The sequence below is a fragment of the Paramacrobiotus metropolitanus genome, unplaced genomic scaffold (assembly GCF_019649055.1).
Source record: "Paramacrobiotus metropolitanus isolate TYO unplaced genomic scaffold, Prichtersi_v1.0 Parri_scaffold0000072, whole genome shotgun sequence".
NCBI lineage: Eukaryota > Metazoa > Tardigrada > Eutardigrada > Parachela > Macrobiotidae > Paramacrobiotus > Paramacrobiotus metropolitanus.
Genome location: NW_026570292.1, coordinates 75,977 through 103,883, shown reverse-complemented (window position 1 = coordinate 103,883; position 27,907 = coordinate 75,977). Strand labels below are relative to the sequence as shown.

At 41.9% G+C, this 27,907-nt stretch overlaps 7 protein-coding genes and 1 long non-coding RNA gene across 8 annotated transcripts; 3 read left to right on the top strand and 5 right to left on the bottom strand.

Annotated features, from left to right (window-relative positions):
• Positions 1 to 30: 30 nt before the first annotated feature.
• On the bottom strand, positions 31 to 2,808 carry LOC129594903 (uncharacterized). The gene is made up of 5 exons (XM_055491762.1): positions 2,070 to 2,808; positions 1,315 to 1,379; positions 1,110 to 1,202; positions 413 to 493; positions 31 to 325 (listed from the first exon to the last, which is right to left on the bottom strand). Exons 1-5 carry the CDS (start codon positions 2,384 to 2,386, stop codon positions 246 to 248), a joined length of 636 nt encoding a protein of 211 aa, XP_055347737.1. The 5' UTR covers positions 2,387 to 2,808; the 3' UTR covers positions 31 to 245.
• LOC129594899 (uncharacterized) lies at positions 2,076 to 9,944 on the top strand. Its single transcript, XM_055491758.1, has 9 exons — positions 2,076 to 2,621; positions 3,070 to 3,861; positions 4,375 to 4,780; positions 5,025 to 5,236; positions 7,596 to 7,635; positions 8,295 to 8,408; positions 8,486 to 8,678; positions 9,255 to 9,405; positions 9,476 to 9,944. The coding sequence occupies exons 2-9, from the start codon at positions 3,618 to 3,620 to the stop codon at positions 9,496 to 9,498; spliced, it is 1,383 nt and encodes a 460-aa protein (XP_055347733.1). The 5' UTR covers positions 2,076 to 2,621; positions 3,070 to 3,617; the 3' UTR covers positions 9,499 to 9,944.
• Positions 5,519 to 11,386, bottom strand: LOC129594906 (uncharacterized). Its single transcript, XR_008691239.1, has 4 exons — positions 8,731 to 11,386; positions 8,462 to 8,647; positions 8,260 to 8,397; positions 5,519 to 7,623 (listed from the first exon to the last, which is right to left on the bottom strand). It is a non-coding gene; the product is annotated as an uncharacterized LOC129594906 (long non-coding RNA).
• Positions 10,784 to 15,382, top strand: LOC129594900 (protein CNPPD1-like). Its single transcript, XM_055491759.1, has 7 exons — positions 10,784 to 11,233; positions 11,956 to 12,055; positions 12,162 to 12,234; positions 12,763 to 12,915; positions 13,618 to 13,782; positions 13,909 to 14,032; positions 14,816 to 15,382. Exons 1-7 carry the CDS (start codon positions 10,985 to 10,987, stop codon positions 15,167 to 15,169), a joined length of 1,218 nt encoding a protein of 405 aa, XP_055347734.1. The 5' UTR covers positions 10,784 to 10,984; the 3' UTR covers positions 15,170 to 15,382.
• Positions 15,383 to 15,546: 164 nt separating this feature from the next.
• Positions 15,547 to 16,440, bottom strand: LOC129594904 (protein yippee-like 5). Its single transcript, XM_055491764.1, has one exon. It carries the CDS (start codon positions 16,269 to 16,271, stop codon positions 15,891 to 15,893), a length of 381 nt encoding a protein of 126 aa, XP_055347739.1. The 5' UTR covers positions 16,272 to 16,440; the 3' UTR covers positions 15,547 to 15,890.
• A 119-nt stretch (positions 16,441 to 16,559) lies between these two features.
• LOC129594902 (isocitrate dehydrogenase [NAD] subunit alpha, mitochondrial-like) lies at positions 16,560 to 19,990 on the bottom strand. The gene is made up of 9 exons (XM_055491761.1): positions 19,656 to 19,990; positions 19,361 to 19,543; positions 19,088 to 19,164; positions 18,859 to 18,988; positions 18,490 to 18,623; positions 17,913 to 18,015; positions 17,762 to 17,826; positions 17,428 to 17,665; positions 16,560 to 16,976 (listed from the first exon to the last, which is right to left on the bottom strand). Exons 1-9 carry the CDS (start codon positions 19,770 to 19,772, stop codon positions 16,857 to 16,859), a joined length of 1,167 nt encoding a protein of 388 aa, XP_055347736.1. The 5' UTR covers positions 19,773 to 19,990; the 3' UTR covers positions 16,560 to 16,856.
• Positions 19,991 to 20,352: 362 nt separating this feature from the next.
• Positions 20,353 to 22,767, top strand: LOC129594901 (alpha-(1,3)-fucosyltransferase C-like). The gene is made up of 4 exons (XM_055491760.1): positions 20,353 to 20,489; positions 20,573 to 20,959; positions 21,045 to 21,376; positions 22,023 to 22,767. Exons 1-4 carry the CDS (start codon positions 20,445 to 20,447, stop codon positions 22,432 to 22,434), a joined length of 1,176 nt encoding a protein of 391 aa, XP_055347735.1. The 5' UTR covers positions 20,353 to 20,444; the 3' UTR covers positions 22,435 to 22,767.
• A 367-nt stretch (positions 22,768 to 23,134) lies between these two features.
• Positions 23,135 to 27,617, bottom strand: LOC129594905 (lysosomal thioesterase PPT2-A-like). The gene is made up of 6 exons (XM_055491765.1): positions 26,498 to 27,617; positions 26,236 to 26,347; positions 25,976 to 26,115; positions 25,289 to 25,359; positions 24,992 to 25,077; positions 23,135 to 23,719 (listed from the first exon to the last, which is right to left on the bottom strand). The coding sequence occupies exons 1-6, from the start codon at positions 26,636 to 26,638 to the stop codon at positions 23,340 to 23,342; spliced, it is 930 nt and encodes a 309-aa protein (XP_055347740.1). The 5' UTR covers positions 26,639 to 27,617; the 3' UTR covers positions 23,135 to 23,339.
• Between the last annotated feature and the right edge of the window lie 290 nt (positions 27,618 to 27,907).

The following is a 27,907-nucleotide window of genomic DNA, read 5'->3' as shown; positions in this document are numbered from 1 at the left end:
TATGTGATCTTTTCTATTTTGCGATACTGCTTCAACAATCTGCGCTTTTAATAATTCTTCACAAGAATATTTTCACCGCAAAAACTGGTTATTATATATATTTATCACAGAGCAATGTCGCAAAAACACAAAGGCTTATCAATGGAAAAAAGTCCAAATAAAACCGGGAAAAAAACAGCTCTTTTCTCTCTCTATAGAAAGCCAGAGCAGAAGATCCACTGTACAATTGTGCAAAAATATTATTGTCAGTCGTTATACTCTCCCCGCAGCCATGCATGCAGGAAGTGCATGTAGTCCGTGCCAACAAACAGCAGCGTGGTTGCACCTGCAATCGCGGCATAAATTTCAGGGAAAAAAGCGCTGATAATTCAACTTTGTTTACATATCCATGGGAAAAGTGTTTACAACGTACAGCTGAGAGCGAGGAATATTTTGGCTAACGGATGGAATGACTGGGCCGCGTTGCGCAATGTCGACCACAGCAGCAGCGAGCCTGCAACAAATAAAAAAAGTATCAGTTAACAAATTTTCCGTAGCAGCACCAGGCTGAGTACTCGAACGAGTATACTATATTCGTCAACCGACTATAACAAGAAAATTTAAAAAATGTGTTGGTAAATTTAACACTGAATTATTGGGCTGAAAGTACAGCGTACGGATGTGTCATAATTATGCGAATGCGGAAGACGCAAATACTGGACAATAAACCTTGACACATGGACAAGTGATAAATTAATTAGATGAAATAATTTGTCTAAATCATTTTATCTAAATCGACACCAACGTGAACTTCTAACGTTGATTCCAGTACATCAAACAAGAAATTTCGGACTGGTTTGCTGACAATTTGCCGTAAGTACGGATAGTACGGTATCTACTTTGTACATCCGTACATGACAGGTTACTTTCTGCGCAAAAGGGTACATGACAGTTTACGCAAAAAAAAAGAAAGTTTATTTCACTATGGTAGAACATTTTGCTGCATTTGAGATTTCGAAGCTTGAGTAAGAAATGTTTCGTAAATGTCTCGCCAAACCACTGTGCTACGATTCATAGTGATCGTACTAACAAACTTTGTAAGCTCACTTGGCGGAACTTGAAGAACTTACCGAAATTAAAAAGAACACTGCCGAAAACGCTGTACATGAGCCGATTATAGCTGGCGGCAAAGCACACCGGAGGGGAATTGTAGATGTACAATCCTACAAAAATAAACCATGGGAAAAATTCACACCATCATGTCGTTTACGAGCTTAAACAGCGACGATTACACTAAAAATAATGCCGGTCGGCTCATGTGACGCTGCTTCTTACCGATGCCGATATGGGATGTGTATAATAAACTGTTGACGATGCTCAGATCACGATCACCGAAAAATCTGCAACGAAAAAAAGGTGTACAACAAAAACAGCCAGTACATGGAATACCGTCATCTAATTTCCATCACTGCATTGCACCGAAGTTCAGTTACACTGTTACAGTAAGTATAAAAATGCGAAAGAAAAACCAACCGAACATTCGTATAAAAATTCACTTCCAAAATTCTGGTTGGAAAATATTTTCCAGCAAGCAGATTAATCTGTAGGTACAAAGCCTAACAGAAAACCCATCACAAAATTACTATCGCAATGAAGTACAGTACGTAATTTTCCCGCGATAATGTTTTTCAGCCATCACACTACGTTTTGTTAACAGTTATGAAGTGGGCTATTCGCCTAACGGCAAGTTAGGCGAATAGCGAACAATAAATTCACACGCTCAGTTGCAATAATTATTAGATTCTTTATCTCGTACTTCGTTTACAATAATCATTGTTTATACTACTAAAGTATAGTAAATTATAATTGGTTATAGGTATTTTTATTTTAATAATATGAATAAAACGGTACTGTTAAACGTAGAAATTCTCTGTTAAGATCTGCTGATAGCCCGTCGCACGTAGAATTAGAAATAATACCATTTCTAAGTTTAGATAAAAACAAACGTGATAAGGTCTAAAACTGAACACTATTCTAGGTCTAATAGAATGCGCACGGCCAGAACGGCGTACTGCCGCGGCCGTACATACCTGGAGAAAATCCCCTTGTGCACCAGGTGCATGGACAGCGCTTGGTAGCTCATCGCGCCGATCCCGGGCATGTACACATTCAGCAGGTTGTTCATACTCAGCGGCTTCTTCCTGCGCTTCCGCTGCAGCACCAACGGCAGATGCACCCGAAACTTGGCCCGCGAGGTGCGTCGTTTGTAGCGGAATTCCTGCAGATAGAGGGAATTGACTTCATTCAATCCGGAGTTGCGCCAGAACGGGATCTCCTTCTCGGTCTCATAATGCAGCGCTGTTCCGTTGGCCTGCACCGCACCGTTCTCCTTTTCATGCTCCATCATGCCCAGCACCCGAATAGACCAGGTAAATCCAATAAAAAGGGCGAAATGATCGCCATTCAAGTGGAAAATAAATCGTTGTATTTCATTGTTGCGCAGTTGTAAATTCTAAATTGCCGTGATGAACAGGTTGCTGTCTGGCACACTGGCTACGGAGTACAGGGAAGTGTGGATACTGCGGCAGGTATATTTGGCTGCGGGTTTAACGTTCTGTTTGTTCGGGAATTCATCCGAAAAGGTAAACAAAAATTTTATGCAAGGCTGAATAATACCGTCTGCCGGCTGGGTGGGTTGATTGACATATTCGGCGACAAATGCAGACGGCGGTGAAAGAAGAATTCTTCGGCGCTTTTGGCTGTCAGTCAGCCGGAAGAAGAATTCCCTGCGCCGCTATTTTTGACTGTAGTCACTATCAGTTTGAATTGACGCAATTGGCTGTGAAGTGAAGTGGACAGCATTCTGTTTCAATCATTGTAATCTTATTAGGCCGTACAGGGAACACGCCGCCGGCGCGTTCTAATTACCCAGACCGGAAGTGCAGATGCGATTATGCAATGAGTAATGTCGTAATCTGTACTCTGCTGATTGCACAGTCATTAATAAATAAATTTTTGGTCTCTTATTAGTGCGTTTACCATTTTTTGAATGACCATGGCAGAAATAATAAATTTTCAAATAAATTTTAGCTGCAGCGTGGAATCGTGGATTAACTCGGCGTTTGCGTATCCATGTCACACCTGGTAAACCGGCTCATCGGTAAATATGTGCCGTAATAATCCGATTAATCCAAACAAACAAATTAACTTAGTCGCAGTGCTGTTTCCCAGTAGTCTCGATACATTTTTCTACGAATAGTACAGAGAACCAATGCGACGGATTTGTGCATTGTAATGTATAATCGGCAAATTAAATATTTTTGTCAACGCTTGAGCACCGGCAATGTCATGTAAAGCATAACCTTACACTAGATTAACTTTTCCAACCATTTTTTTATCAATCTGTAACGCGATACTGGCCGGAGTTGGTCAAAATCACTAGCGATGACGGTAATCCGCTCCACATTTATTTTTTGCTCCGAGTATTTTCAGTGTATAGTCATTTGAAAGGGTATGATGCTCGATGTGCGGCATTACTTACAATATTGTCACGGCAAATTTGAAATTTGAAATGATAATGACGTTAATTTACCGATAATAAATAACTTAATGCGGGTGTTTTCCCCACGGTGTTGAAAATGCAAATGATTTGCGCATTCCCGTTAATGTTATTGATGGGAAAATCTCTCCGCTATCGCGTTAGGATGTTTATGCAATGTATAACACGATTGTCAGCAGTTTTTTGTAATTATTTTTCACATATCTTTCATGAAATTTGTAAATGTCGATGGAATTTGTTTATACAGTTTGTTATTTGTTTGCCGTTCTTGCCCACTGCAGTATTTTCTCATCTCCAAATGCCGATGGAAGAAGAAATTCCCGGTATGTTAGCTCGATGCAATAGATTATAGAAGTACTAAAATTGATTTATTGCATCGTTTATTAGTTGATTTTACGTGCATGTATTAATTTATTATTATATCGTTGTACAGTGCTTACTAGTGATTTATAAAAATAAGTAAACCACTCGTTTACTAACTCATCCGTTTTGCACTTCTGGAAAATAGTTAATAAATCGGAGGAATAAAAAATGAACTATGTGAACTGCTCTGTATATTTTGCGTTGCTTTACTATATGTACTCGATCCTGTTACGTTGCTTACTTGTTTTACTTTATGAAGACGAGTTAACTAAGAAATACTACAGCAGTAAAAGTGTCCATATATATTTTAAGGAATACGACAAATACTAATGCTACTTTACTAATGTCATTATAAATCATGTACCTGTGCACTACCGAAATTATTTATTTAAACGTTAAATTAATAAGTTTTTATATATACGTAAACTATATATTATTATATAATCAGCTTTTTTTCATTTTGAATTTTCTAGCTGTGCGGGTTAACTGTCGCACACCCGACCTGATGATCTTCCAGATCTATGAGCCGCGCGTGCGAGCTCTCCTGCGTGTGCCCACGGGGCGCAGTTTCATGTTGTTCTCGGAGGATCCGGACACCGGCCTGGCCATCCGCAACTGCTCGGCCAATTACACCATCACCAGCACCGCACCCGGCTGGTCCACCTCCTTCACCTTCCTCAATTACGCGCCGAACACATCCTGCATCGTCCGGTCGTTCCTGGTCGATAAGGACAGGATTGCCCACCACACCTACGTGGCGGATATCTTCCTGAAGGTACTGGCCAGTGACGACGGGGTGGGCGTGGGGAGACGCGGCCGCATCCGGCTGACCTGCACGATGCTGGCCATGCAGAAAGTCCATACGAAAATGACCGAACTGTAAGTTAACGATAGCTAGCGGTATTAATTTTGTATTTCTTATATTATTCAATGATTTTTTTATATAGTGCTATTTAAATTTGACGCGAATATCAGAACCAGAAGTATTTTTGCGTATCTTTTTGTAATTGTGTTTAAGAATTATTTGTTAAATTTGTATGCTCCTTTTTGAAATGATTCGGTGATTATTCGGAAAGCCATTGGCTTATATTAATACCGGTTCCTTTCCTTTTTAACGCTGCAGGCGAAGCGATGTGTCGTTGCCGGTGCAAGGCAGCGTCCTGCCCAGCGGTGCCATTTCTCCGACAGAAACCGTGGAAACCATATCGGAGAAACTGGAGGGAGCGCTTATGTTGCGCTTCTTCAAACGCATCCCCTCGTCATTGGTCCCCGTGCCGGCTATTTCCATTTCCGAAGGCGAGGAAGTCTATCTGGTCGCCGCACTCAAGACCGGAAGTTAGTATGCAATAAAATTTTCATATATAACACGTCATAATGATTAGAGAAGTAGAAGTATTGCACGAGTGCGTATACTTAATCGAGTTGCTCGTGTCATGCATGAAACGATGAAATAGCACAAATAAATTAAATGTTTAATGGTATGAAAAGTGCCAGCACGTACCCTACTTCGCAACTAAAAATAGAAATTAAATTTTACGATTGAACAACGATGAAAATAGTGTACGTTCTTACCCTGTTATAAAAGTAAAAAAAATTCTTTTTTACGTATAGCTAGAAAGGTAACGAAATTCTAAAATTATTTCAGAACTACCGGTATCAACAACGTATTAAAATTAATGTTTGTATTGGCTGTACAACAGTAAGGCGCCATCCATAAATTACGTCACGCAAGTAGGGGCAGGGGGGAGGTCCTGAAAGCGTTACTGTTTGTTACGAGGGGGAGGGGGGCTTTAAAAATTTGTTACGATGATGACGTCAACATGCTATATCGATGGATGGGTTCTCATTTTGTTACGTAACGCTCAGGGGAGGGGATCTCAGTTTGTTAGCATTGGTGACACAGGGGGAGGGGGGTATCAAAATGTCCAATTTTTTGCGTGACGTAATTTATGGGTGGCGCCTAACAACACAATAATATTATCACAACCTGTCATATGGCTAGCCTGGTAGCCCGTCTTGTGCCACTATACTACAAAACCTTTCGCATCTTAATATTGAAGGCATACGAACGACATAGTTTGCAGAAGTCGAACCAGCAAGTAGAGTAGGACTGTAGGAATAAGTAACGATGTTAATAAAGTTCCTCGAGTACCAATAATGGCGTTGGCAAAATTTCAAATGTATATAGATATAACTAGCGGTGGTTGTTAACCACATTATTGCACGAGCGCGAGCGCTAATACCACTGGGAAATGGTATTGGGATTGTGGAATTGGAAAAGTGTTACGTACACTCTTCGTGGCGTCAGACAAATTTATGCTCTTGACGATCAGTTAATTGCAGCACCTCGCGCTTCGCGCTCGGTGCAAAATATGTATAGATATATTGACATGAGTGACATCTACACTGTATATACGGTATATACCGAAATAAGAAGCTTTGAGCAACTGCTCCACTTAACCATAGCCATACACTTAACCATACTATATGGTTAAGTGCGAGCGTATGGTAAGTGTGAATACCATACAAACGTGTCGTATGGTGATGGACTTTCAAAGGCTCCCCTTAACACCTGCCCAATTTAACTCCCCCAGATATACACTTTTTTGAATAGAGAAAACAATTTTGAATGTAAATGTAATTTTTTGGAAAGAGATCGTTTCACGCAGTGCGAGAAAACAAATTAAATCTGAAGGGACCCAGAGTCAGCTATGCGCCTTCGCTGAGTACTTTGTACACTGCTACCTCGATGGCGGTCGTCCAACTACACGATAAGACGCGTATAAGACGCGTTCTTCCCTCGTATGGGAACAATGCGTTCATTGGCTGTGATCACAACCAATAGAAATTGCGAAATGGGCTCATTACACTACCGTCTAGGCGCTACTAATTAGGTGCTACTAAATACTTTAATGAATTCGCGTTTGCAACCATCACATTACCGTCTAGGCGCTACCAATTAGGTGCTACTAAATACTTTAATAAATTCGCGTTTGCAATGCGAATTTTGTCTAGGTGCTACTAATTAGACGTTATTAATATTTTATTGCAAATTCCAATGCACGTGCAATATATGTAGTGCTACTGATTAGGTGCTACAAATATTTCTAGCCACGTGTAAGTTCTAGGTGCTACTAATTTGGTGTTCTGATATTTTATAGTAATGCGATGTAGGTCATGTCTAGGTGCTACTAAGTAGGTGCTAGTAATATTTTATTGCAGTGCAATGCAAATTACTAGTATATCTAGGTGCTACTAAATTTTTTAATAGCAACGCGATATGAATTTAGGTGCTACTAATTAGGCGCTACTAAATATTTTAGTATAATCGAGCCGTGTAATCCGGTATTTCACAATTTCTATTGGTTGTGATGTTAAATTATCACAGCCAATGAGGGCATTGTTCCCATACGAGGGAAGAACGCGTACACGATAAGGGATGGTTAAGGTATGGTTATGGTGTTTTCTGCTCAAAGCCTCTAATACCGTACCCAGTAGATATTATATTTTTTTTATATCGATATTTCTTTCGATTGGACGTAAAAAGTCACGTAATGTACGAATAATCGTTTCAGTATATCTATAGACTATACTTACAATGTTTAGATGATATCGTACGTAGATGTTTTCTTGTAAAACTCGCACATCGTGAATCGTAAGCACTTACTATCTAGTTAGTGATTTTTGCTTGCAGGTCCGTTTACTGTGCTTCGGCCAATCAACTGCACAATCAGGTAAATACACAGAATTAAACGAAGCCAAAAATGAAGATGTATTTATATTTTTGCCGCATTAATTAACCTGTAATCTTAACAATTAAATGTGAAAGGCGATTGCTTATATACCGTAATTATCGAATTTGCACCTCCCCCCATAATAAGGCCCCCCTCCGTAATAAGCCCCCCTCGCATAACCCGTTTGAAAAATAGCGCCTCCCCCCGATTTTATCCCCCAGGGGGCGTTATTAAATGTCAAGCGCCACAAAACGATTAGTAAACCGCCAATTGCTTCATAATAATAGTTATGATTTAATGAATAAACAGTAAATGGTCACAAAAATAATTTGGTGCCATGTTTCAGAATGCTGCTCGCAAGGTTCTGAAACTGCAAACACCGGTATCTACTGCGTTCAGTTTCAATGGAACAGGATGCGGAGTTGTTTGAAAAATAACGGCCCCCTCCCAAAAATACAGTTTGAAAAATAGTACCACCCCCCGAAATAACGCCCCCTCCCCGAAATAAGCCCCCCTCCTCCAGGACGTTTGAACTTTTGCACCCCAGGGGTGCAAATTCGATAATTACGGTAAAACTGTTTGATCATGACCCGCTAAAAAAATTGAATTAATTAAGTGCAATACCAGTGTGTTGTGCCAGATCAACTTGTTTTATGTAGATCGATGGTCAGCGGTAGTTTCCGGAAGGACGCCTCAGCCGGCATTGGAGAATTCATTCACGGTGCGAGTCGCGCCGGGATCCTCGTTCGTGAATCCATTATTCTGGAAAATGGGTCAGTTTAAAGCATCCTGTTCGGTACTTGTGACCTTTGATATTAATCGTAACCAGCAAATATCGTGACTGCTGCAGATGTCAATCGGAGCATGCGCAATGGTTTATGCCGACCCGGCCAGCCGGTACGACTGAACAGCGGATGTACTTCACCCGATTTGCCGCTCCCAGCTTCACCGGAAGTCTACGACTGAACGCACGCTGCTCCATCAATCTGTGCAGTGCCGCCAATGCGCGATCCTGCTTGGAACAACCACAGCGAATGGGTCCGGTATGTGTCCATTTAGTCGCAGTATTTACTATGTATTATTTTGCCATCTTACCTATTGGATTCAGAAATCAGCAAGCAATAGAATTGTCGCACTAAAATCAAAGCAGTACATAAGACATCAGCAAACTATCGTAGAATAATGCATGGCTGGATGCCCACTTCGTTTCGTCGACATCGGAGAAAATATCCAGACTCTGTAATTATATACTTATGCTGCATGGGATGCATGATACACAGTCAGAACGCCCCAGCTATGTACGTAATTTGCTGGTGATTTTTGAATTTATCCTGCTACTTCATGAGCATGCTACGGCGGTCATTTTTAATACTTACTTTAACTGCAGTCGTTAATTTTATAATCACGTGTTTCACATTTTTTTATATATCTGGATTTTGAATTTACGCATCTACTTTGTTAAAACAAAGCAACTGTTGAAACTTTTCAACCAAATATTCTTAATCTATATGTAGGTGTTTGTCTGTTTGGGATAACGCAGTTAGTGGGTTAAAAAATATGTACAATAACTTCACAAGAATTCTATTCAATAACTTCACAAGAATTCTATTATTAACTAGACGTGCTTCACGGAAACTGTCGACGTGCCGCAGTTCCAGTTCCGCCTGGAGACCTTCACCAACATCACGCAGTACCGTCCCCAACCCAACGTCACCGCCCCGCCCTCCCTGCGCGCCCACAACGGCCACATGGGCATCCCGCCATTCACGGGTGCGGTAAGCAGTCAGTCCCCGTGACCTTTGCAATCCTTTGTCTTAATCACATGGGACAATCGTTGCAGATCGCCATATCGAGCAGCCGTGACCGGATGCTGCAGAATCTCATGCTCCCCTTTAATCTCTCCATGGAGACGACGTATTTCGATAATGTGACGCAGGTCAACGAAACCGCGCCGGACACCGGGGCGGAAGTGCAGCAGGAAGTCAAATACTGTTTCCTACAGAAGACGGTGACGATGGCCACCGTGATGGTGGTGGTGGTGTTGATTTTAAGTTTGGTGCTGGTGCTGTTTGCGGTGTTAAGTCATTGCCGGAGGCGGCGAGTGCATGCGGGGATCACGGTGCATTCTGAACGTCTAACTGACCACTGATTTATTGTCTAATTTTATCACCAGTTGGTATGAAAAAATAATGAGTTGATAAAACAAACAAGAATTATCGGCGTCATATTACGTATTATCAACTAATATACAATACATATTACAAGAATATTAATCATTGTTGTTTCCTCACATCAGAGTCACATGTACCGCCGGCACCGGTACAATACATGTAACCCAGCGACAATACTTCATACGATTAATTACAGAACATAAATTTGCCATTTGTTCCCAGCAGTTTAATTCAAAATTTCAGTGACGTATCGAAGGAATTATCAGGCTCAAAGCAAACTGCAGCAATCATTACTGTACTAATGATTCAAAATCGCTGTCAAGAAAGCACAATACTCGTTACCGTGTTACGAGTTACATACGTACAGTATACCGGTATACCAGTGCAGTAGACTGTAGAAGTATGCATGAATAAACACTTTGGGGATACGTACAATGTACCGTACTTGATCGAATCAATTGCAGGCGTGTAAAATTAATACAAATAATTATTTGCATGCGCGGCGTGTTTGCCGCGTAAAGTAATGAACAAGGCCTTTACATAATCATTCACGTGTTAGATAGAATTAATGTGCCGTTTAGGCGAGTACTGACTACCAGGGGCGTTTGCCATAGAGACTCGCAGTTTACTGATGACAGAATACTCTACGTCTGGGCCAGTATGCTGCCTTGTGCATGTATGCAGCTTACAGTCATAAGTGCAAAATAGTAAAATTTTGCACGAATGAATTATCAATTAGAGTAGTTTGGTGTTACAAAGAAAACGAGTGCGAGCACGGAGTACAGAATTTACGCTTATTTATATGTCTCTTTCGCAACGTAAATATCCTGTTCTGCTCGATCGCCCTGGAGCAGCGGTCCTGCTGGTTTCTGATTTCTGAATCGAGAATTCAAGATCAGGCGCGCGCGTGATCAAGCCAGCTCACCACAACATCGAGCATGTGATACCGAACAGCTCACCATTGCACCCACTCATTTCCGTCGGTTCGTGAGTCAAAAAATTTGGGCGACCCCGTTATCAGCGTATTTTCTACATGGCTCCGCTTTATTTGTTCCCATCTTTTTGTTTATCTCCTTCCTAAGTTTGATTTCCTTATAAATCACTTTACTAATTAGGCACAGGTGTATTCCTGTGATTGTTGTGATATTCATCGATACCGAACGACCGCCCGTTGTGCCATGGCGTTCGGCGAAGATGAAATCCAGGATGATCGCTCGCCCGCGACGATCACCACGCGCTCCCCCTGCCCCCCGGATTCTCCCAAGGGGTCTCCTTCATCGTCCCCCGAGGAGAAGATTGCGGTGGCCAAGGATGTACGGCACAGTACGAAGCTCGCCCGGGAAAAGGAATCTCCGTCCAAGTCCGTGAAGAGTCCGCATCGTGAGGCGACTGAAAGCAACGTTGAAGATGAGGACGAGGATGATCAGGTGAGAATCTGGGATAGAACGGCCTCAAAGGGCTTTCTCAGATGCGCTGTCGTTCTTTAAAAACCAGTCTTATATATTTGGACATTATTATTTAAGTTTGAAATGAATACGGAATCAAAATCGGAAGCAATGTGCTATACGCTGTTGCTATCGTATTTCTTCTGATAAGGCTAACAAGAGGCACAAGTGACAAGATTAGTTACTAGTAACTAGTATCTATAAGTAACTGCTCTGTAGTTTTTCTTTTCTGGCAACCGATTTCAGAATTTGGCGCGGGTCTGGTATGTTATCCTTAACTAATAGTTAATTGGTTTAGCAGTAGTTAGTATCCTTGGTCCTTGGACGTTCCAAAAGAAATTCCAATAGCAGTTTCTAAGGAATGATGGTGATAAATAAACAGTAGATCTTTTGAACATAAAAAATATTAATTTAAAATTTTAATCGTTTAATTTGTGTGGAGAGAACTGCGTGTAATTTGTGCTGACTGTTGAGAACGTTTTAACTGGCATTTTAGCCATCGCACTACGATCTTTCCTCATTCTATAAACCACTAAGCGGTAATTGGTGTTTTGGAGAAAAGCATCGGTGATAATCACTAATCAAAAGGAAAAAGTAATTGTCGCATTCTAAAAAACACAGTAAACCGTAGGGATATATTTCTAATTGTGTGCATGTTGATGCATGCATTGTACTCATTTCTCTATCGGGATCGTGTTTGGCAGGAGTTCGTCGATCATGAAGAGATGCGGCGTCGTCTTGAACGGCGTCTCGGACTGTGCTGTTACCCGAAGCGACAGGAGGACGATGTTGATGAGTGGAAAGGTAAGTCACAAGTTATGCCTGGCTGTTATTAATGCGGCACGTGCGCGTTGCCGCCAAGGTCGCCATTGCCAAGAAATATGACAACTTAAACGCTGGGTGCTTGTAGAACTGGCTGCCGTTGTCGGATCGCGGTATATCTCGGCCGCCCATCTCTACCCGGCCTTTGCTGCCACTGTAGCGTAAGTCAACAGAAAAAAATGATGGAGTGCCTTTCCAAATGCGCTTGTAAAGATAGGAACGTTTTTATTCGTTTTTTTGTTAGTCGATATTTTCCTTAGGGTATCGCTTTTGAATACACGTTCGCAGCAGAATGAAGTTACAGTCGAGTTATTGACGATTAGACTTTAATCGCCGTAGCAGTAATATTTTATAGTTGTATTTTTAAATTGATTTAATTTTTAAAAAAAGGTTGATCTATCAAAGACTAAGCTGTCTTTTGTCTGTTTTACTTATTCGGTATATGCTATTCGGTTGGTGATAATTACGAGTCCATATACCTTGCTGGTTTCGAAAATTTGTTTGTGACAAAATTTATATTGGTTCACTTAAGAAATTGTTTCATTCTGATAAGCTTTATATTCAGTTTGAGCTGTTAGTGGTGGTACTTGCATCAAAACACAGCGTAAATAATTTTGTAAATCGTCATTTTGAAGTAATTAGTAGCGTTTTGGAATGGCAAGAGATTGTAATAGTTGATTAATTTGCAGTCGGCAGAATGTGTCACCCTCGGCGCTGCTGCTGTGCCTCATCTACATTGACCGCCTGCACGATGCCAATCCCAGCGTGAATGTTGATCACTTTCTCACCTCTTCGGATCTGTTTATCGTCTCCTTGATGTCGGCCTGCAAATTTCTTTATGAGTAAGCAATCATGTCGTTGTGATTCATCAGAGGAAAAAGGGTTTGACGTTTTCTCTACACTAGTGTAAAATGAGGTGAAATTTTTCATTACGTTTCGAAATTCTTTATTTCATACATACGTTGCCCCGTCTGCTTTCGTTTCGAATAAGTTTGTGTTGCGATTTTCAGGATATTGAAATTAGTTTAAGTTTTATGCTGATAAATAATAGTTAGTGGCCCTGAAATCCGTAAATATTACTTTTTTTTGAAAATTGTTTTGCATGTTTTTTCGTTATGATATCTTTATAAGATATGTAAATTACAATTTTACCGTCAGTGATTAAATTACCGTTTTTGAATTTTATCTGAATCATCATATTCTATAATCTTGCAAAAAATTGTTGTCTGGCGATTCTGTTCTACTTTACTTTGTTTTTGCATTACATACATTGTAAACGTTGTTCGAGTTACTTAAGGATGGCAACGCCGGGATTTTGCCGTTACACTACACTTTTCCACCATCTTGACTTGCAGTCAGTGTTGTAAATAGTGGGTGAAATTGGAAATAGTAGTTGTAATAGTAGTGAAATTGGAAATTTTTACTATCCAAAACCATAATTACAATTAAATATAAATATTAATGATTACAGAAAATAAAATTCTTAACAATTTCAGTACGAGTATATTATAGAATTAATCGTAATTTCAAGTGCGCATTTTCAGTGTGGGCGAGGTTGGCGATTGTTACAACGGCACCTGGGCGCGGGACTTCGGTATACCGATTAAACACCTGAATAAACTGGAATTCCTCTTCCTGGATGCCTTACAATGGAATCTTCATGCCGACAGTGCGGATTTCGATGCCATGATGCATAACGTGGAAAGCGAGTACGTGACACTTGTTGACACAACACCGCGCACATGGCGCTGAGCTTTTTAACAGTAACGATTACGTAATAAGGCGATAATGTATCAGGTGATAATATTATCAAGTAGACGATTTGTTTGTGATAGAATCACCCACTTTGGATGCCAGTTTCGTGATTATCTAACGTATTCCGATCTCCTGGTGCTTTCCGATGCCCGCAGTGGATTCTCCACACGGTGTCTCAATGATTTTGTTGCCCATTTGACCCGGGTAAGTTGGGCGTGATGGCACACTTGATTTACATTTTTTTACGGAATCGCACAGACTACATTAACCGAAAATACTAACACCATTATAAAACGCTCCTAAGGCATAATTATACGGCGTAAATATTTTGAAGAACGGTGTTTTACCACGGAATCAGTGACTTCTGGTTTGCTTTGTTGTTCCATGGTTTATTGATTGAGTTTTGTACATGTGGCGACGTAATACCGTGATATAGAGAATTATTAAGGTTTCGTATCGTAGTAAATGCCGTTAAAAAAAAGGTTCTGTAGTTTTATGAATTAGTTTGATGATTTCCTCGGCAAAAACCGGATCCGTAATCGTACAAATAAGTGCGCAAGTATGCAGCTTTAAATTATTTTGAACAGTAAAATTAATTGAACGTAGGTTCAACTGAGGAATAATTGTGCTGCTTGCTTTTTTTTTGTTTTATAATGGGTGTTGCGTATCAAAGCCGCATGTGGAGTACAGTACTACTCGGTAGTACAGTAGTTTATTGCTTGCAGTTGCGATTGAGTTGGCCTGTGAACAGCGGGCTGGCGTAGTGTAGGGGCGGTTGTGTAGCCAGCGGCAGGCTCTCAGCCGGATACTTGTGTGACAGGACATGTTGCTGCGTACAAGCGTAGTTAATAGTTAATATCCAGCGATTTTCAAAATTTTTTTGCCCTGTTAACCAATACCCGTGTTTCACGGTGTAGTGTTAGTAACTGTTCATGGTACCAGCGTTCCCATCTGATTTGATTTGCCTTCATGGATGTCTCGCTGCAGATGTTAGCCGCCCTGACCGCCGCCTACCTTCTGATCGGCTGCGTGGTCCTCACCTCCACCACCCTGGCGCCCTTCATGGTGCACATGCTGCACCGACCGCTGCCGCCGGCCTGCAGCACCTGCTCCCCTCCCGCGCCCTTCCCCTCGCCGCGCTGGATCGACGCCTGGATGAACTGGACGCGGCCGGACACCGCCGCCATCTGCCAGACGGTGCAGGACGAACTGGTGATATTGCCCACCGTTAATCTGGAGAAGCCGCGGCCCGCCGGCACCTCCTTGCGGCTGGCGGCCTGGAAGAAGTTGGGTCGGCATGGGATGGTGCCGCGCGGCCGGTTTGTGCTGTCCGTAGCGTGATGGAAGTTATTTTTATCTTGATTTATTGGGGATTATTTTAACAAATTCTCGGGGTGTTTTCTGTTTTTAATGTACGAGCGTTGCGTCGGTTTTTCAGAATGTTGCGATATTTTTTTACCTGTTTTTCATGGTCTGGTTTTGTGACTGGATCAGTGTCGGAACATAAATATTTCTTACGAAAATCTCAAAAAATGGCAATAAATACGAAAGAAATTCATTTCTCCTTAAAAAAACAGCAACGATAAAGATCTTTTGTTTTTCGTATTTAATAATTTATTATTACTTATTCCTACGGAAGTGCCAGAAAAATGGTGCTCAAAATAAATACGGAAAAATTTCATTAAACTCTCCTTAAAAAATGCATAACAACAGCAAAATCCATTTTTTATTGATTTTTTCTCGCAGCTGCACTAATAAAACAGAGAACAGTTTTCGATCAGTTTATAACATCTAAAAAGGTAAAACGTGGTGTAGTTCCCAATACACAAACCAATTTATCCATCGTCTCGCTAACCACTAACGAGCACAAACACGTAGGAACACTCGAGAAACGCAAGCAAGAAATCAAAATGGAAAAACAGAAAAATACCAACAGAAAAGCAAGCGGCGCACACCACCGTCATCCCTGTACGACCCATCGCTGTACTATGTACAAAATCAGATTCCCAACGAGATCCGCCGTATTTACCCCGACCTGTCCGTTTCCCAGGCCCCAGACGGCCTAATGCCCATCAAACCCGTGATTCTCCTCCCCGGGCGAGTCCGTGCCCTCCCGCTCGCTGATCAGCGCCCGTTCCAGGATAATCTGCGACTCCTTGTAGCGCTGGTCCTCCTCGGTGGCGAACTCGTAGAACCAGCCGAGTTTAGCCGAGCACTTCTTGCAGAAGACATCGCGCACGAAATGCCGTCCCGTCAGCATCACACGGTCCTGCACCTCCGACATGCGGATGTTGACGGCGTGGTGGAAGAGGTAGGCACGGCCGGTGGCGCCCGTGAAGCTCATGCTAACCAGCTGGCGACGGTTGGTGAGGACGGTGTCGCAGTTGACGCAGTAGAAGAGCTTGGATGATCCGCCCGGGTGCTCCAGATGGATGCGGCCCATGATGGAGTGCGGATCGCAAAAACAACAGATTTACAATCAGGGGATATTAACTGCAGAGGAATAACTTGGAATAATTTGCACAAACCAAACAAAAGATCACAGAACAAGAAAAATGGGAAATTTCCGAAGATCGCAACTCGCAAAAATGAAAATTCAGGTAAATATGCGTCGCCGTGGTTCCCACCTGCGGATGGCAAAAAGTCAAATACTGCAGCTACGAATTATAAAAATACTGTATGTGGGCTCATGCATACAGCTCTCTTGGTGTTAAATAAAAATTACTGTGAATTTCCTTTCCAGTCTTTTTATTTCATCTCGAACAACCATTTTTTAGCAAATAAAAATCCACGCACGAAACAGACAGATCTGTCAGCCACAGCTAAAAACGCGACACGTTAACATCTGCACTAAATATGGACAAAATGACAGCGGACACAGTGCGCTCTTCTTCTCCGTAGTTAACCAGAACAACCGACTAAAATTCCAACAGGAAAACAAAACACAAAAATTATCTGCAAACTAGGACCTATTAGTTAAATAATTAAGTAACTTTTTCCATTAATTAATCCAGAAATTTCTCTTCCCCTAATGCCGGTGCTTTTTCCTGGCGTCGGGATCGGGTTCGGGCATATTCTGTACTTTCTCGCAGATATCCTGGGTGAAGTCCGAGCATTTCGCCTTGCCACCCAAATCACCTGTCAGCATCTGTAAAAAATACGCTCAACAATTAAAAGTATAATGAAACAGTAAAATAAATATTTATAATTCAAAAATAGATTTTCATAATTTAACTGATTAATTTCAGTTTATTTTATTTGTTACTGGATTTATTAGCTCGCCATTATACGACAATCAGTGCAAATAAGCATCGATTTGTAGTGAAGTGGCGTGAACATTTGGCACCGAACACCCGGCACATTCGCACAACTTAATCACATCCTGATTTAACCATATCGGAAAAAGGTGCACATTATAAAATTATTAAATTATCTCACCTTTCCAAAGCTTTTCGTAACAAAAAACACCTTAACCCATTCACATAATTTTATTTTTCGGTAAAAGTCGTAAACTACGTGGAAAACCGCATGCAAACACCGACAAACGTCCCGACAGACATTCAATACGAGTAATTAGAAACTGAAAAACAGCAACTGACCTTTCCTTCCCGGATGGTGGCGTAGCAGGCCTGCTCGATGCGGTCCGCGTAGTTGTTGAGCTTCATGTGGCGCAGCATCATGACGGCACTGAGCAGCAGCGCCGTCGGATTGGCCTTATCCTGGCCGGCAATGTCCGGCGCGGTACCGTGCACCGACTCGAACACGGCGGCGCCGTCGAAGCCAATGTTCCCGGAGGGTGTCACACCCAGACCGCCCACCAAACCCGCGCACAGATCACTGCCAACGACAACATATTTCTGTCACAAAACGTCCTTCCGAGTTCCGACTCCCATCGTATTATTTCAGAAATTATTCCATAAAAATCAAAATTACCTGAGAATATCTCCATATAAGTTGGGCATACATAAGACATCGAATTTGGATGGATCTTGCACCATCTACAGCAATTTGTCAAGGAAACAAGATACAATTCGTTACTGTGATGATGAGATTTAATGCAAGCTAAAAACGCTATTAAACGTACGTTAAGACAGACAGTATCCAGGTACATTTCGTTGAATTTGATGTCAGGATGTTGTTCAGCCACATCGCGGCAACACTTGAGAAACAAGCCATCTGACATGCGCCTGCAAAAAAACAGTGATATCAATCATTTCCGGCTGCGGTCAGCATTTTACCCGTTTTCCCCTGTCAGAGAAATACAATCGTATTATCTGCGCTCCGCAACATGGGAAAGGTATTTATTTAAGTTTACCGCACAAAATTAAACCATAAAAGAATAAACTGAATATTCACAGCATGCATGCAGAATTTTTTGTGGTATGCAACTACAAAACGCAGAACAATTACAGTACAGTAATACTAACAAGAAGTGACTGCTACTTTTACCAAGAATTAAACTAAAGCGGAGATTTCGTTAGAAAAATTTTCCATAAAGTGCTCAAGCAGGGCGAAGACGAACAACAAAGTAATAAAACAACAACAATAAAATAACAACAATAATAACAAGTTAACAACAATAATTTACAATAATAAAAAAATAACAAGATGCGAGTGTACCACCATAATTACTGATTCATTTGTAAAACGCAGCTACGTACATAATATTGGCTTTGTGGACGGCGGTGACTCGGGAGCGTCCGTTGGCTTTGGCATACTCGAAGGCAAACTGGGCGATACGCATGGATGCATCAAATGTGATCAGCTTAATGCTCTGCACCACTCCGTCCACTATCTGCCAAATTGTAAAACGATTCAACCCACCAACGCCAGAAATTTCCATCACCAATGTTTCCAGTATATAAAAATTAATCTCGCTTAACACGACAAAAGAATGAACGCATAATACCAAATCTGCAGATTACACTTGGCAGCGAACTAAATGAAGAGTACGATTGAATTTTTCGCAGCCAATACACTACGATAGTTCCAAGATTTGCAAGTATCCGGTTATCAGCATTTTGACATACCACATGCTCAATACCACTGTATTCGCCCTCCGTGTTCTCACGAATCGTCACCACATCCACATCATCGTAGGCCGTCTTGAAGCCCTCTAACGAGCGGCATGGACGCACGTTGGCGTACAAGTTGAAAGCCCTGTTCAACACGAACACACAACTCAGCTTCCGCTCATCCAGCAAAATCGTACAAGACGAGAAAGCAGCAGAACACGAGCGAACACACAACGGCGCTTACTTGCGAATGGCCAAATTGAGTGAACGATGTCCTTTTCCCACGGGAGTGGCAAGGGGTCCTTTTAAACCGATTCTGTTCTGCAAATTGCAAATCAACGATAAAATCCAAAATTTGGAGGGCCTTAGACAACCAAAAAATCAAAAAGAATTTTTTTTACGAAAACCGCTGATTAGCATGCAAAGAAAGCATGTTGGTGAATACTTTATGTTATTTGTTATCCAAAAGATTGATAAAAAGTGAAACAGACGGAGAGAATTCTGAAAAGTCTCTTACTTTGACGACACTGTCAATGGCTTGCTGTGGGATACCAATCTTCCCGTCCAGTCCTTTAACCGGCGTCACATCCACCGTCTCCCACTGTATGGGCACATCCGCCGCCTGGAAGATCTGCTGCACCGAGGCCGAGATTTCCGGACCGATCCCGTCGCCCGGGATCAGCGTCACGGTCCGAGGAGCCTAATACCCCCCAAAAAACAGCATTCAATCTGCGCTCTGGTACTTGGCTCTTTCGCCGTCGTTTGCAGCTGTTTTCCCGGGCAAAATGCTTTGCAAAGCATGCCCCACTCACCGTCTGTGACATGTGTCGATTCTGTACCCATCCCGCGACGACATTCCTCAGCGGGGTGAGGGATTCCTGGGAGGAGGGGGTGACGACCACACGACAGCGAGTGAACGCGCGCAGCATGTTCAAACACGAATCTCGCACGACTCAAACGGCTACAGCACACACTCCACCAGCGGGATTTCTTCCGTCTGACTAATCGATGGAAGGATAATCGATGAGATAATAAAATTAAATGATCGGGCGCGAAGGAGATGCAAATGAAGAGGTCGGGAACAGGAAGAAAGCCCGGAGGAATTTGGAGTGGATGGATGTGAAATAATCAAGGAAATTTGAATAAATTTCTCCTTGAACGATCAGCCCCACTCCGTTTGCAGGCCCGTTTGGGTTAGTTTACTGTGTATGAGGCAGCGATCGATAATGGTGGACGGATGGGTGAGTAAGAGGGCGATAATTTGGACAGAAAAATAAACCAGCTGGGAAATATGATATGGGGCGGGTGCATTGTGCGTTCGGTCTAATGTGTGGATAATTATAGTGCAGCCGCCCGTAGCGGTTGTAAACTTGACGTTGTGATTTTTAATAAATCGTTTGCGGCAACCGCCATGTGATGTCAGTTGGAATATAACGTAAGATACGGCGCCGCGGGGGGCTGCCAGAACGTCAGTATGCTTTTCCATCGTCAGCTGTAGTTGCGAGTTGATTATTCTTGAGTGTTTCATACTTTTTTCGTCCTAGTTTTCTTCCCATAATTCCTTTGTTTCTTGTCCGAGTTTCTTAGGTTGCTTCGCGTTAATGGGTCGCGCAGTTGCGCTGCGCTGCTCGAGCCTGTTAATTTCGGTAAGACACGGCTAATGGTTCGTAAATTGCTTACGCGTTAAATCGGTGCGAGCTGTGCTTTCCCAACTTTGCTTTTTTGACAGATCAAATCTCCGTGGCGCATCTTGGTTTTAATTCTTTGCGTGTCCTTCTTCATTTATTTAATTTACGGAGTGAGCAGTCGATCTTCCCTACCTTCAGCTGTAGCAGACTACACAGTCGAACATGTGCCCAAGGACACGAAAATCATTCTGTTCTGGACCAAGTATTTCGGAGAGGAGAATCACCATCTCCGCGATAACTTGAACAACTGCCCCGTCTCCAACTGTTTCTTGACCAACGATCGCAAGTACCTGCGTGCCAGTTCCGCTGTGATATTCCATGGAAATGAGTTTGATGCTCAGGATTTGCCTGGGATTCGGTTTCCTAATCAGTCGTATGTGATATTTCTCATGGAATCACCGCCGTTCACTGTGATAAATTTAAAACAGGTATGCACCCGTTACTTCCCCGTTCGTATGTGTTCGAGTGGAATAACGTGGTACAGGCAATTCTACGATTCCGCGTGCCTTTTAGTATAGGCATTTCTTCAATTTAACGTGGTCGTTTCGTCGTGATGCGGATGTGTTTTGTCGGGATTATCTGGATAATGTCTCCCCGCGGCCGTTTGTCAGTCGGGATGAGGGGAAAAGGTTTTTGGATGCTAAACATAACAAAGCGCTATGGTTCGTGTCGAACTGCTACACGCCGATCGACCGCGAAGGCTTTGTCCGCGAATTGAAGAAATACTATCCCGTGGATATTCTGGGAAAATGTGGAGACACAACAGGCGTGTGTGGATTTGGGAATTTTATCTGTGCCAGGAAGATTGTGGCCAGCTACAAGTTTTATCTGGCTTTTGAAAACAGGTTTGTGCGTTTCAGGAAAATATTTTGCATTATGCGTAATTTCTTTAACCGGTTGCCTAACCAGTCGGTGAATTAACTGCTAAATTTTTATCAAGCAATAAAGCGAAAAATATGCTGTTAAAAATAACGATCTCTGTGACAAAAGTTAAACTGATGAAATTTTAACAGCCATGAATCAGAGTGGTAAGGTGGTCGTCAATCGAGACTGTCTACGGATTTAATCCACTGCACTACAATTGCACGTTACTTACGTTTCACATCCACTCTGGCGCTAGATGGAATGGAAATTCCTGGTTTACCGCTATCAAAACACAGAGTATCAGCAAATCCACCAGAAAAAATTTGACACTTGACATTTGTTTCAGTTCAAGTTTAATCAACTGTCCAGACGCTAACCCGAAAGTAAAAAGATTGAAGATTAACTAAATATTCTTTCGAATGTCTTTTTGCAATTTTCTTAATGTTTTAGTCTTACGTTGCAAATCTCTGTTTCCTTTTGTAATTCTCAGAAAAACCAAAAATCCACTGATGCTTCTCGCATCGATATAAAACTGGGTTTTCGGAAATTGTCCCTGAAAGAAAACGAAAATTTGAAAGATTGGTGTAGGCCGTAGGTACAGCGAACAGTTTCTTTGTTATTTTTCAGTGTTTGCAAAGACTACGTGACGGAGAAGCCGTCGCAAGGCCTCAACTACGGTACCATCCCCATCGTAATGGGCGGCGCTAACTACAACCAGACCTTCGCCCCCAAAACCCACATTAATACCGCGGATTTTTCCTCCCCCAAAGATCTCGCCGACTATCTCCACCGTTTATCCTCCAACATGGATCTGTACGCGGAATTCTTCGAGTGGCGCTATCATCCCGAACTGCCACTCCATCCCTCCGTGCCGGAGCCGGCGCAATCCAATATGTGTCGGTTATGTGAGATCCTCCATGAGCGGAATTATCGCAGCCAAAGCGCGGCGGATGTCCAGAAATGGTTCGTGGATGAGGGAGAATGCCAGGGCGGATGGGGCAGCCGGTTGTGGAGCGGAGTGAAGGGACTGGCGGGGTGACTTCCGGTTACGTTATTGCTGTGATAGCCTTGTTGTTGTTAGGTTTTGGTATCTTTTATCTACGCTGTTCAGCCCTGTTGAAGATCCCCTGCTAGAGTGTTAGCCTAGCCGGGAATAGGCTGCCTGCTCTGATTAAATTAAACTGTATTTTTTCGTTGGTCTGATTAGATGATATTATTAGTTACTACTCGTATGTTGTGGTTGTCTGACTGATGTTATACTTAGTTGTATTTATTTGTTTTTATACATTGCCGGCTTGTGTGTTGCCTGGCCAGTTGAGATCGTGTTTTTCCGTGCCCTTTGAGTTTGCACTACGCCTAATGAAATTATCATGCCCTTCTTGAAATTATCGCTTAATGAAATTATCGTGTTTTTCCGTGCCCTTTGAGTTTGCACTACGCCTAATGAAATGAAATTATTAGTGAAATCGTAGTGCATGGGATTAACGACGAATCCATTAGAGAGGTTTAAATTGCTGTTTCATAATGAAATTCTAAATTTCAATACTGTGTACAAAAACCCCTAACAATTCACAAACATCAATTTTTATAAAGCAAACAGAAAAAAATTTTGCAAGCGATTTCACTCCTTTTTTCTTAAGCATTATCGACAACACCGTGACATAGTACATTATTGCATTAACCGTGAATATTACCGTAACTAACATTCGATCGTTGGGTTATTCGCTTCGCTGAAGCCCTTAAAGTAATACTCTTAATTCGCTTTTTACAAAGGGAAAAAATTGAACGCACTCAAACAGAGTATAATAATTTTACCATACAGTTACTGGTGCATGTACAATCCGTTAACAACAAGTTAACTACGGAATTAACAGATGCCGCGCTTTATCCGTTTTAGAAACAAAAGATTTCTACCTTCATAATACATTGCAAATAATTTTCTCGTTAGCTCAGCCAGGGTTCAATTAGATCACGAAACACTATGGGATCAACATGCCACTGCGTATGGTGCACCCCGGCCTTCTCCAGTATGACCAGATCACCGCGTTTATCCAGCGTCCGCAGCCCGAAGGAGTCGCGCCGGTATATTTCCTGCTGCTGGAACGGGACCACCGTCTCGTTCTCGTTGTAGAAGCCGAAATGCGACGACTGCCACGGGGTCACCACGCCGTCGTCCGGTCCGCCGATCATGATGAACTTTTTCAGACGGAGCATGTTGCGCCGGTACAGCGTCATGTTGGGACTGGGCACCAGGGTCTCGTTGTTCAGGACCGGCAGGAACGTGCTGGTGGACTGATAAAGGTCATAGTGGTGCGGATCTTTCCCTTCATATAAAATTAACCATTTTGTCTTTGTGAGTCCACTTTATACTTGTTATGCTTCTTTTTAAAATGCCCTCATGTTTTACTTAATAATATAATGTGAATTTATAGATATAAATTCATTTAATTATGTAGTGTGAATTTTCTGTTGGTCTGCCTTTTATTAAACCAAATTTTTGCCAAAAAGTAAATGTATTGCGTGTTAAACAGTTAACTTTATCTTATTAATTTTGCTTGAACACTGCACACAAAAAACCGGCATAGTGTTAAAAAGTCGCAATTTCATAAAAAAATCGGGTACGAAACTGTGACCATTTCGCCGGGTTTTCAATAATTAACTGCAATTTAGTAAGCGCGTTTGATTTTGTATTCAGATCACAATCAATAAGTTGCAATCAATTTTATTAATGGAAATGGCTATTGTCACCCCCCTGCACCCCCTTTTGACTATTATCACCCCCTCACACCCCCTTTTGGCTATTGTCACCCCCTTTATTTTTAATAAAATAAACACCCCCTTGACTATTGTCACTCCTTACAACACGCCCTTTTGGCTATTGCCACCACCTTTCAATTTATTCTTATAATTTCTTCACTAGCGGTTCTTTTCCAACTCTGTTCCTGCCACCACCGGCAGGCCTAGGGAAAGGCGCCGAGCGAAGCTTATTGACACTTAATATGTACATCGCTAAGATGCGGGCTCATTTTTTTTAACATTAAACTTAACATCTTCAAGGGTTTTTTCTGATGGGCTCCGCAGCGAATGCGATCGCAAAAAGTCCACAATTATGACCATCCCTTTGATGCTGTACGCATGGAAAGAAAACTTCGGTGTCCTCGTTTCCGCTTGATCTCAAGACTTTCTTAATTACTGGTGCCGACGCCGGTGGTACAGACTACAGAGTCATAAACAAACGGCTGCCCCTCTTTCCGCGCTAACAGCACTCAGTGGTCGCTGGCATTATTTTGTACCTTTCCAGTAGTTTGCAGTCTTAAGTTAGCTGAAAGGCTAAACTAGCAACAAAGTGTTTTTCATAAGAACTGACCAAAGGAGTGGCAATAGTCAAAGGGGGTGAGAAAGGTGGTGACTATAGCCTAAGGGGGTGTTCACTTTATTTTAAGAAAAGGGGGTGACAATAGTCAAAAGGGGGTGTATAAGGGGGTGACAATAGCCAAAAGGGGGTGCGAGGGGGTGACAACAGTCGCACCCTTTATTAATTTTTCATACTCTTTCCCCAAAATGCCTTCTTTACAAGGAGATTGTTAAATTCTTACAGTATCCGCCGACGCTAAACGTTTGCCCGAATCGCGAGTACAGCAGCTTGTACAGGTTGTCTTTCATGTAGTTTGGGAATAAATATCTGTCGAAGAAAACAGGAGAAGCCGGCTGTATCACTGGCCGGATTACAGAAACATTCCGGGGGTGAAGATGCCACTCACCTTCTGAAAAAAGTCAAAGTATTGTCATTGAATTTGCAATAAAGTGATTTCTGGTGCAATTTCACAGTATAGCGGATCGAATTAATCAATTATACACTTCAGAATTGTCTACGAGCGATCCAATTGTCTTACAAATAATTGGTGTCCCCGTACTGTCCCATTTGAGGAGATGCTAAGGAAATATACGTGTGGATGTTTAACACCTGATTATAATCGTTCTATAAACAGAAAGAACAAAAAATGCTTTGAAATGAATATGACGAGCAGCAGTTTGTTTCGTTATATGAAGTTGTTGCGTATTAATACAGTAGTGTACGCACACTGGAAAAACTATATTTCGATCGAGTTCATAGCTTTATAATTATCATATCGTCGCATGTTTATATCGTAAACAAACGAATACGTACGCAATGATTCCTTTAAAATAAACACGAATCTTCGATCTTTTTCTTCAGAACGAAAATACCGAGTTTTATGAAAAATATCGAAAGTATTTTACCGGATCCTGTTAATAGAACTACCGGTTTTCATTTTATTTCTGATATTCTGTTTGTACTAGTTTCCACATAATTACATTAACTTCAAATGCGCATTATACATTGATCTTTTCCAGAATGTGCAAAAATTTGTTTAGGACATAAACATCTAGTTTCAAAACGGTTTCTTATCTGGCGTGTAATATATGTATCATAAACTTCCGGCCAATTCGAGGCTGCAGCTGTCGAGCTATAAGCCTGTGCACTACGATTTTCTGTAGTTAATCAGGTCAAAGTCGTTTTAATAGGCAGCCGAATATTAGCGGGAAACTGCACAGATGGCGGCTCTAACCTGAATGACCGCGCGGCAAATCAGGCCGCCTTGGCTGTAGCCAATGAGGATGATCCCGTCCGGATGCGCATCGGATACGTTGCGGATGTAGTCACCAAATCCGGTGACCTGCGTCCACATCGGCCAGGCGCCTGCACGTATGACGTGTCTTATACAATATTATTTTAATACTTTCACCGCAATTTAAATTAACGGTCATCATATGACAAACGTGCATCGCAAGGTTATTTTGAAAAAGAAAAAACAGTTACTTTTGATATACTGGTATAAAGGGATGAGATAGACATCCGTGCCAGGATGGGCTTTTTGGATGTTGAGCTGAAGATGGATGAGCTCCAATGCGTGATCGAGAATTCCATGTACCTAATGCACTGTCACACGTTCACCCAGCTGCTTTTTTTTACTTGACAACGTGTGATTGAAAAATAAATTTTCAATTTTATTATTTTATTTGCGCAAATAAAATTAACCAAAATGATCATAATCCTTATACGAGTACGGCAGTCAACGTACGATAACAACGGGACGGTATTTTGACGCTTGTTTAGCACGCATCGACAGTAGCACGCTTTCGTTGGCAGGTACAAGTAAAATCACGGAAAAGACGCAGGCAAATAATCCGATCAATGGGATATTCACAAGGAGCGATGCCATAATTTCAGGACAAGAGCATAGCGTGGATTAACCTGAAAACCTGGAAGCTAACCTATTTAGCGTTCTATCCAGTTCATAAGAAAAAATATTATTGCTACTCCAAGTTTATTTTCGAATCACACAACGGGTGCATATTAAACGAAACAGTGGTGATCTCACATGCATTTGCTAGCAACTGCATCCACTGTTGGCGTACCATTATCAGATTGCGTGCACTTTAATCGTTCGATGCAATCACCTGATACTGTCAATTATGAATTATCTGCACTTGAACAAACCACACATCAGTGCTATGCACATTAGGTATTAAACATTAGGCCAACAATTTAATTAAGGAAAATCCGCGCATGACCTTTTGCATTATTCTTCGGATTCCTGCGCATCCTTCTCCGACTGCTGCAGCAGAGTGACCTGCCTCTGCACCTGCTGTATGACCATAGGCAGGACCTGCTGTAACTGCAGCAAATGGTCCATCTGGGTCTGCAGCATGTGTGAGCCTTCGGAGCGTTTATGGGCGGGACGCGGTTGGGCTTCCTGCTGGTCGGAATCCGCGTGCTGCTGCTGGAGGGGACTGGGATCGGGGTTCTGTGGGCGGGGCAAAAGGTCACCGAAATCGTCAAAGATGTTAGGCTGCGCGGCGGACGAACGACGGAAGCGTCGAGCTTCAGCGCAGATTAGCAGTGATGTTAGTAAGCAGATGGCGAGAGTATGACACCAAAGCATCGCTGCAGTATAACCAGCGAAAACCTTTTGCGGCAATTATAAATTTTTAAGTACGTACTTTTATTATGTCGAACGTTGTTGTTGTTATTAACGCAGTATTTTACGCAGGAATTTGAAGTTTTCAAGCACTCTGATAATAATACTCAGTATAGATCAATTTAAAATAATTGTTACAGCTCTGATTATTATTATTGAAATAAGTACTGTACTCAGTTTAATTAAAATCTCTTAGTAAGTACTTACATGCACTATGATCGTTCCGGAAGCGAGACCAGTTTATTCTAAGTACAAGTGCAGTACTTACGTCTTACGGGTAACTTAAACCTACTCAATCTTCCATGATGTGCGCCGTACGTTGCTAAGTACTAATACATATATTTTTACTTAAGTACTTATTGTTGTTGTTGCTTGGGTGTGCCATGTGAACACTTCTTTATCGTACAGTAAATAAAAAAAAGCGATATTGCTCCTTTCCTTAACAATTATGCTTTAAATATTAATGGTGCCTGGTAGGTTGTCAGGAGCCTTCTGTTGTTGAACCCTCCC

What these genes read in the sequence shown, in the direction of transcription:
- LOC129594900 (XM_055491759.1), top strand. Translation starts at nt 10,985, where the DNA reads ATGGCGTTCGGCGAAGATGAAATCCAGGATGATCGCTCGCCCGCGACG. An exon ending in ATGAGGACGAGGATGATCAG is followed by an intron (nt 11,234 to 11,955) that starts GTGAGAATCTGG and finishes CGTGTTTGGCAG; the next exon opens with GAGTTCGTCGATCATGAAGA. An exon ending in CGATGTTGATGAGTGGAAAG is followed by an intron (nt 12,056 to 12,161) that starts GTAAGTCACAAG and finishes GGGTGCTTGTAG; the next exon opens with AACTGGCTGCCGTTGTCGGA.
- LOC129594901 (XM_055491760.1), top strand. Translation starts at nt 20,445, where the DNA reads ATGGGTCGCGCAGTTGCGCTGCGCTGCTCGAGCCTGTTAATTTCG. An exon ending in CTGTGATAAATTTAAAACAG is followed by an intron (nt 20,960 to 21,044) that starts GTATGCACCCGT and finishes CGTGCCTTTTAG; the next exon opens with TATAGGCATTTCTTCAATTT. An exon ending in TATCTGGCTTTTGAAAACAG is followed by an intron (nt 21,377 to 22,022) that starts GTTTGTGCGTTT and finishes GTTATTTTTCAG; the next exon opens with TGTTTGCAAAGACTACGTGA.
- LOC129594905 (XM_055491765.1), bottom strand. Translation starts at nt 26,638, where the DNA reads ATGGCATCGCTCCTTGTGAATATCCCATTGATCGGATTATTTGCCTGC. An exon ending in AATACCGTCCCGTTGTTATC is followed by an intron (nt 26,348 to 26,497) that starts GTACGTTGACTG and finishes ACAGTGCATTAG; the next exon opens with GTACATGGAATTCTCGATCA. An exon ending in GTTTAGCGTCGGCGGATACT is followed by an intron (nt 23,720 to 24,991) that starts GTAAGAATTTAA and finishes TTTTATATGAAG; the next exon opens with GGAAAGATCCGCACCACTAT.
- LOC129594899 (XM_055491758.1), top strand. Translation starts at nt 3,618, where the DNA reads ATGCAAATGATTTGCGCATTCCCGTTAATGTTATTGATGGGAAAATCT. An exon ending in TCCATTATTCTGGAAAATGG is followed by an intron (nt 8,409 to 8,485) that starts GTCAGTTTAAAG and finishes TGACTGCTGCAG; the next exon opens with ATGTCAATCGGAGCATGCGC. An exon ending in AACCACAGCGAATGGGTCCG is followed by an intron (nt 8,679 to 9,254) that starts GTATGTGTCCAT and finishes ATTATTAACTAG; the next exon opens with ACGTGCTTCACGGAAACTGT.
- LOC129594904 (XM_055491764.1), bottom strand. Translation starts at nt 16,271, where the DNA reads ATGGGCCGCATCCATCTGGAGCACCCGGGCGGATCATCCAAGCTCTTC.
- LOC129594902 (XM_055491761.1), bottom strand. Translation starts at nt 19,772, where the DNA reads ATGCTGCGCGCGTTCACTCGCTGTCGTGTGGTCGTCACCCCCTCCTCC. An exon ending in TTATATGGAGATATTCTCAG is followed by an intron (nt 17,666 to 17,761) that starts GTAATTTTGATT and finishes TGTCGTTGGCAG; the next exon opens with TGATCTGTGCGCGGGTTTGG. An exon ending in CCACCATCCGGGAAGGAAAG is followed by an intron (nt 16,977 to 17,427) that starts GTCAGTTGCTGT and finishes TATTTTTTACAG; the next exon opens with ATGCTGACAGGTGATTTGGG.
- LOC129594903 (XM_055491762.1), bottom strand. Translation starts at nt 2,386, where the DNA reads ATGATGGAGCATGAAAAGGAGAACGGTGCGGTGCAGGCCAACGGAACA. An exon ending in CACATCCCATATCGGCATCG is followed by an intron (nt 1,203 to 1,314) that starts GTAAGAAGCAGC and finishes TTATTTTTGTAG; the next exon opens with GATTGTACATCTACAATTCC. An exon ending in CAGTGTTCTTTTTAATTTCG is followed by an intron (nt 494 to 1,109) that starts GTAAGTTCTTCA and finishes TATTTGTTGCAG; the next exon opens with GCTCGCTGCTGCTGTGGTCG.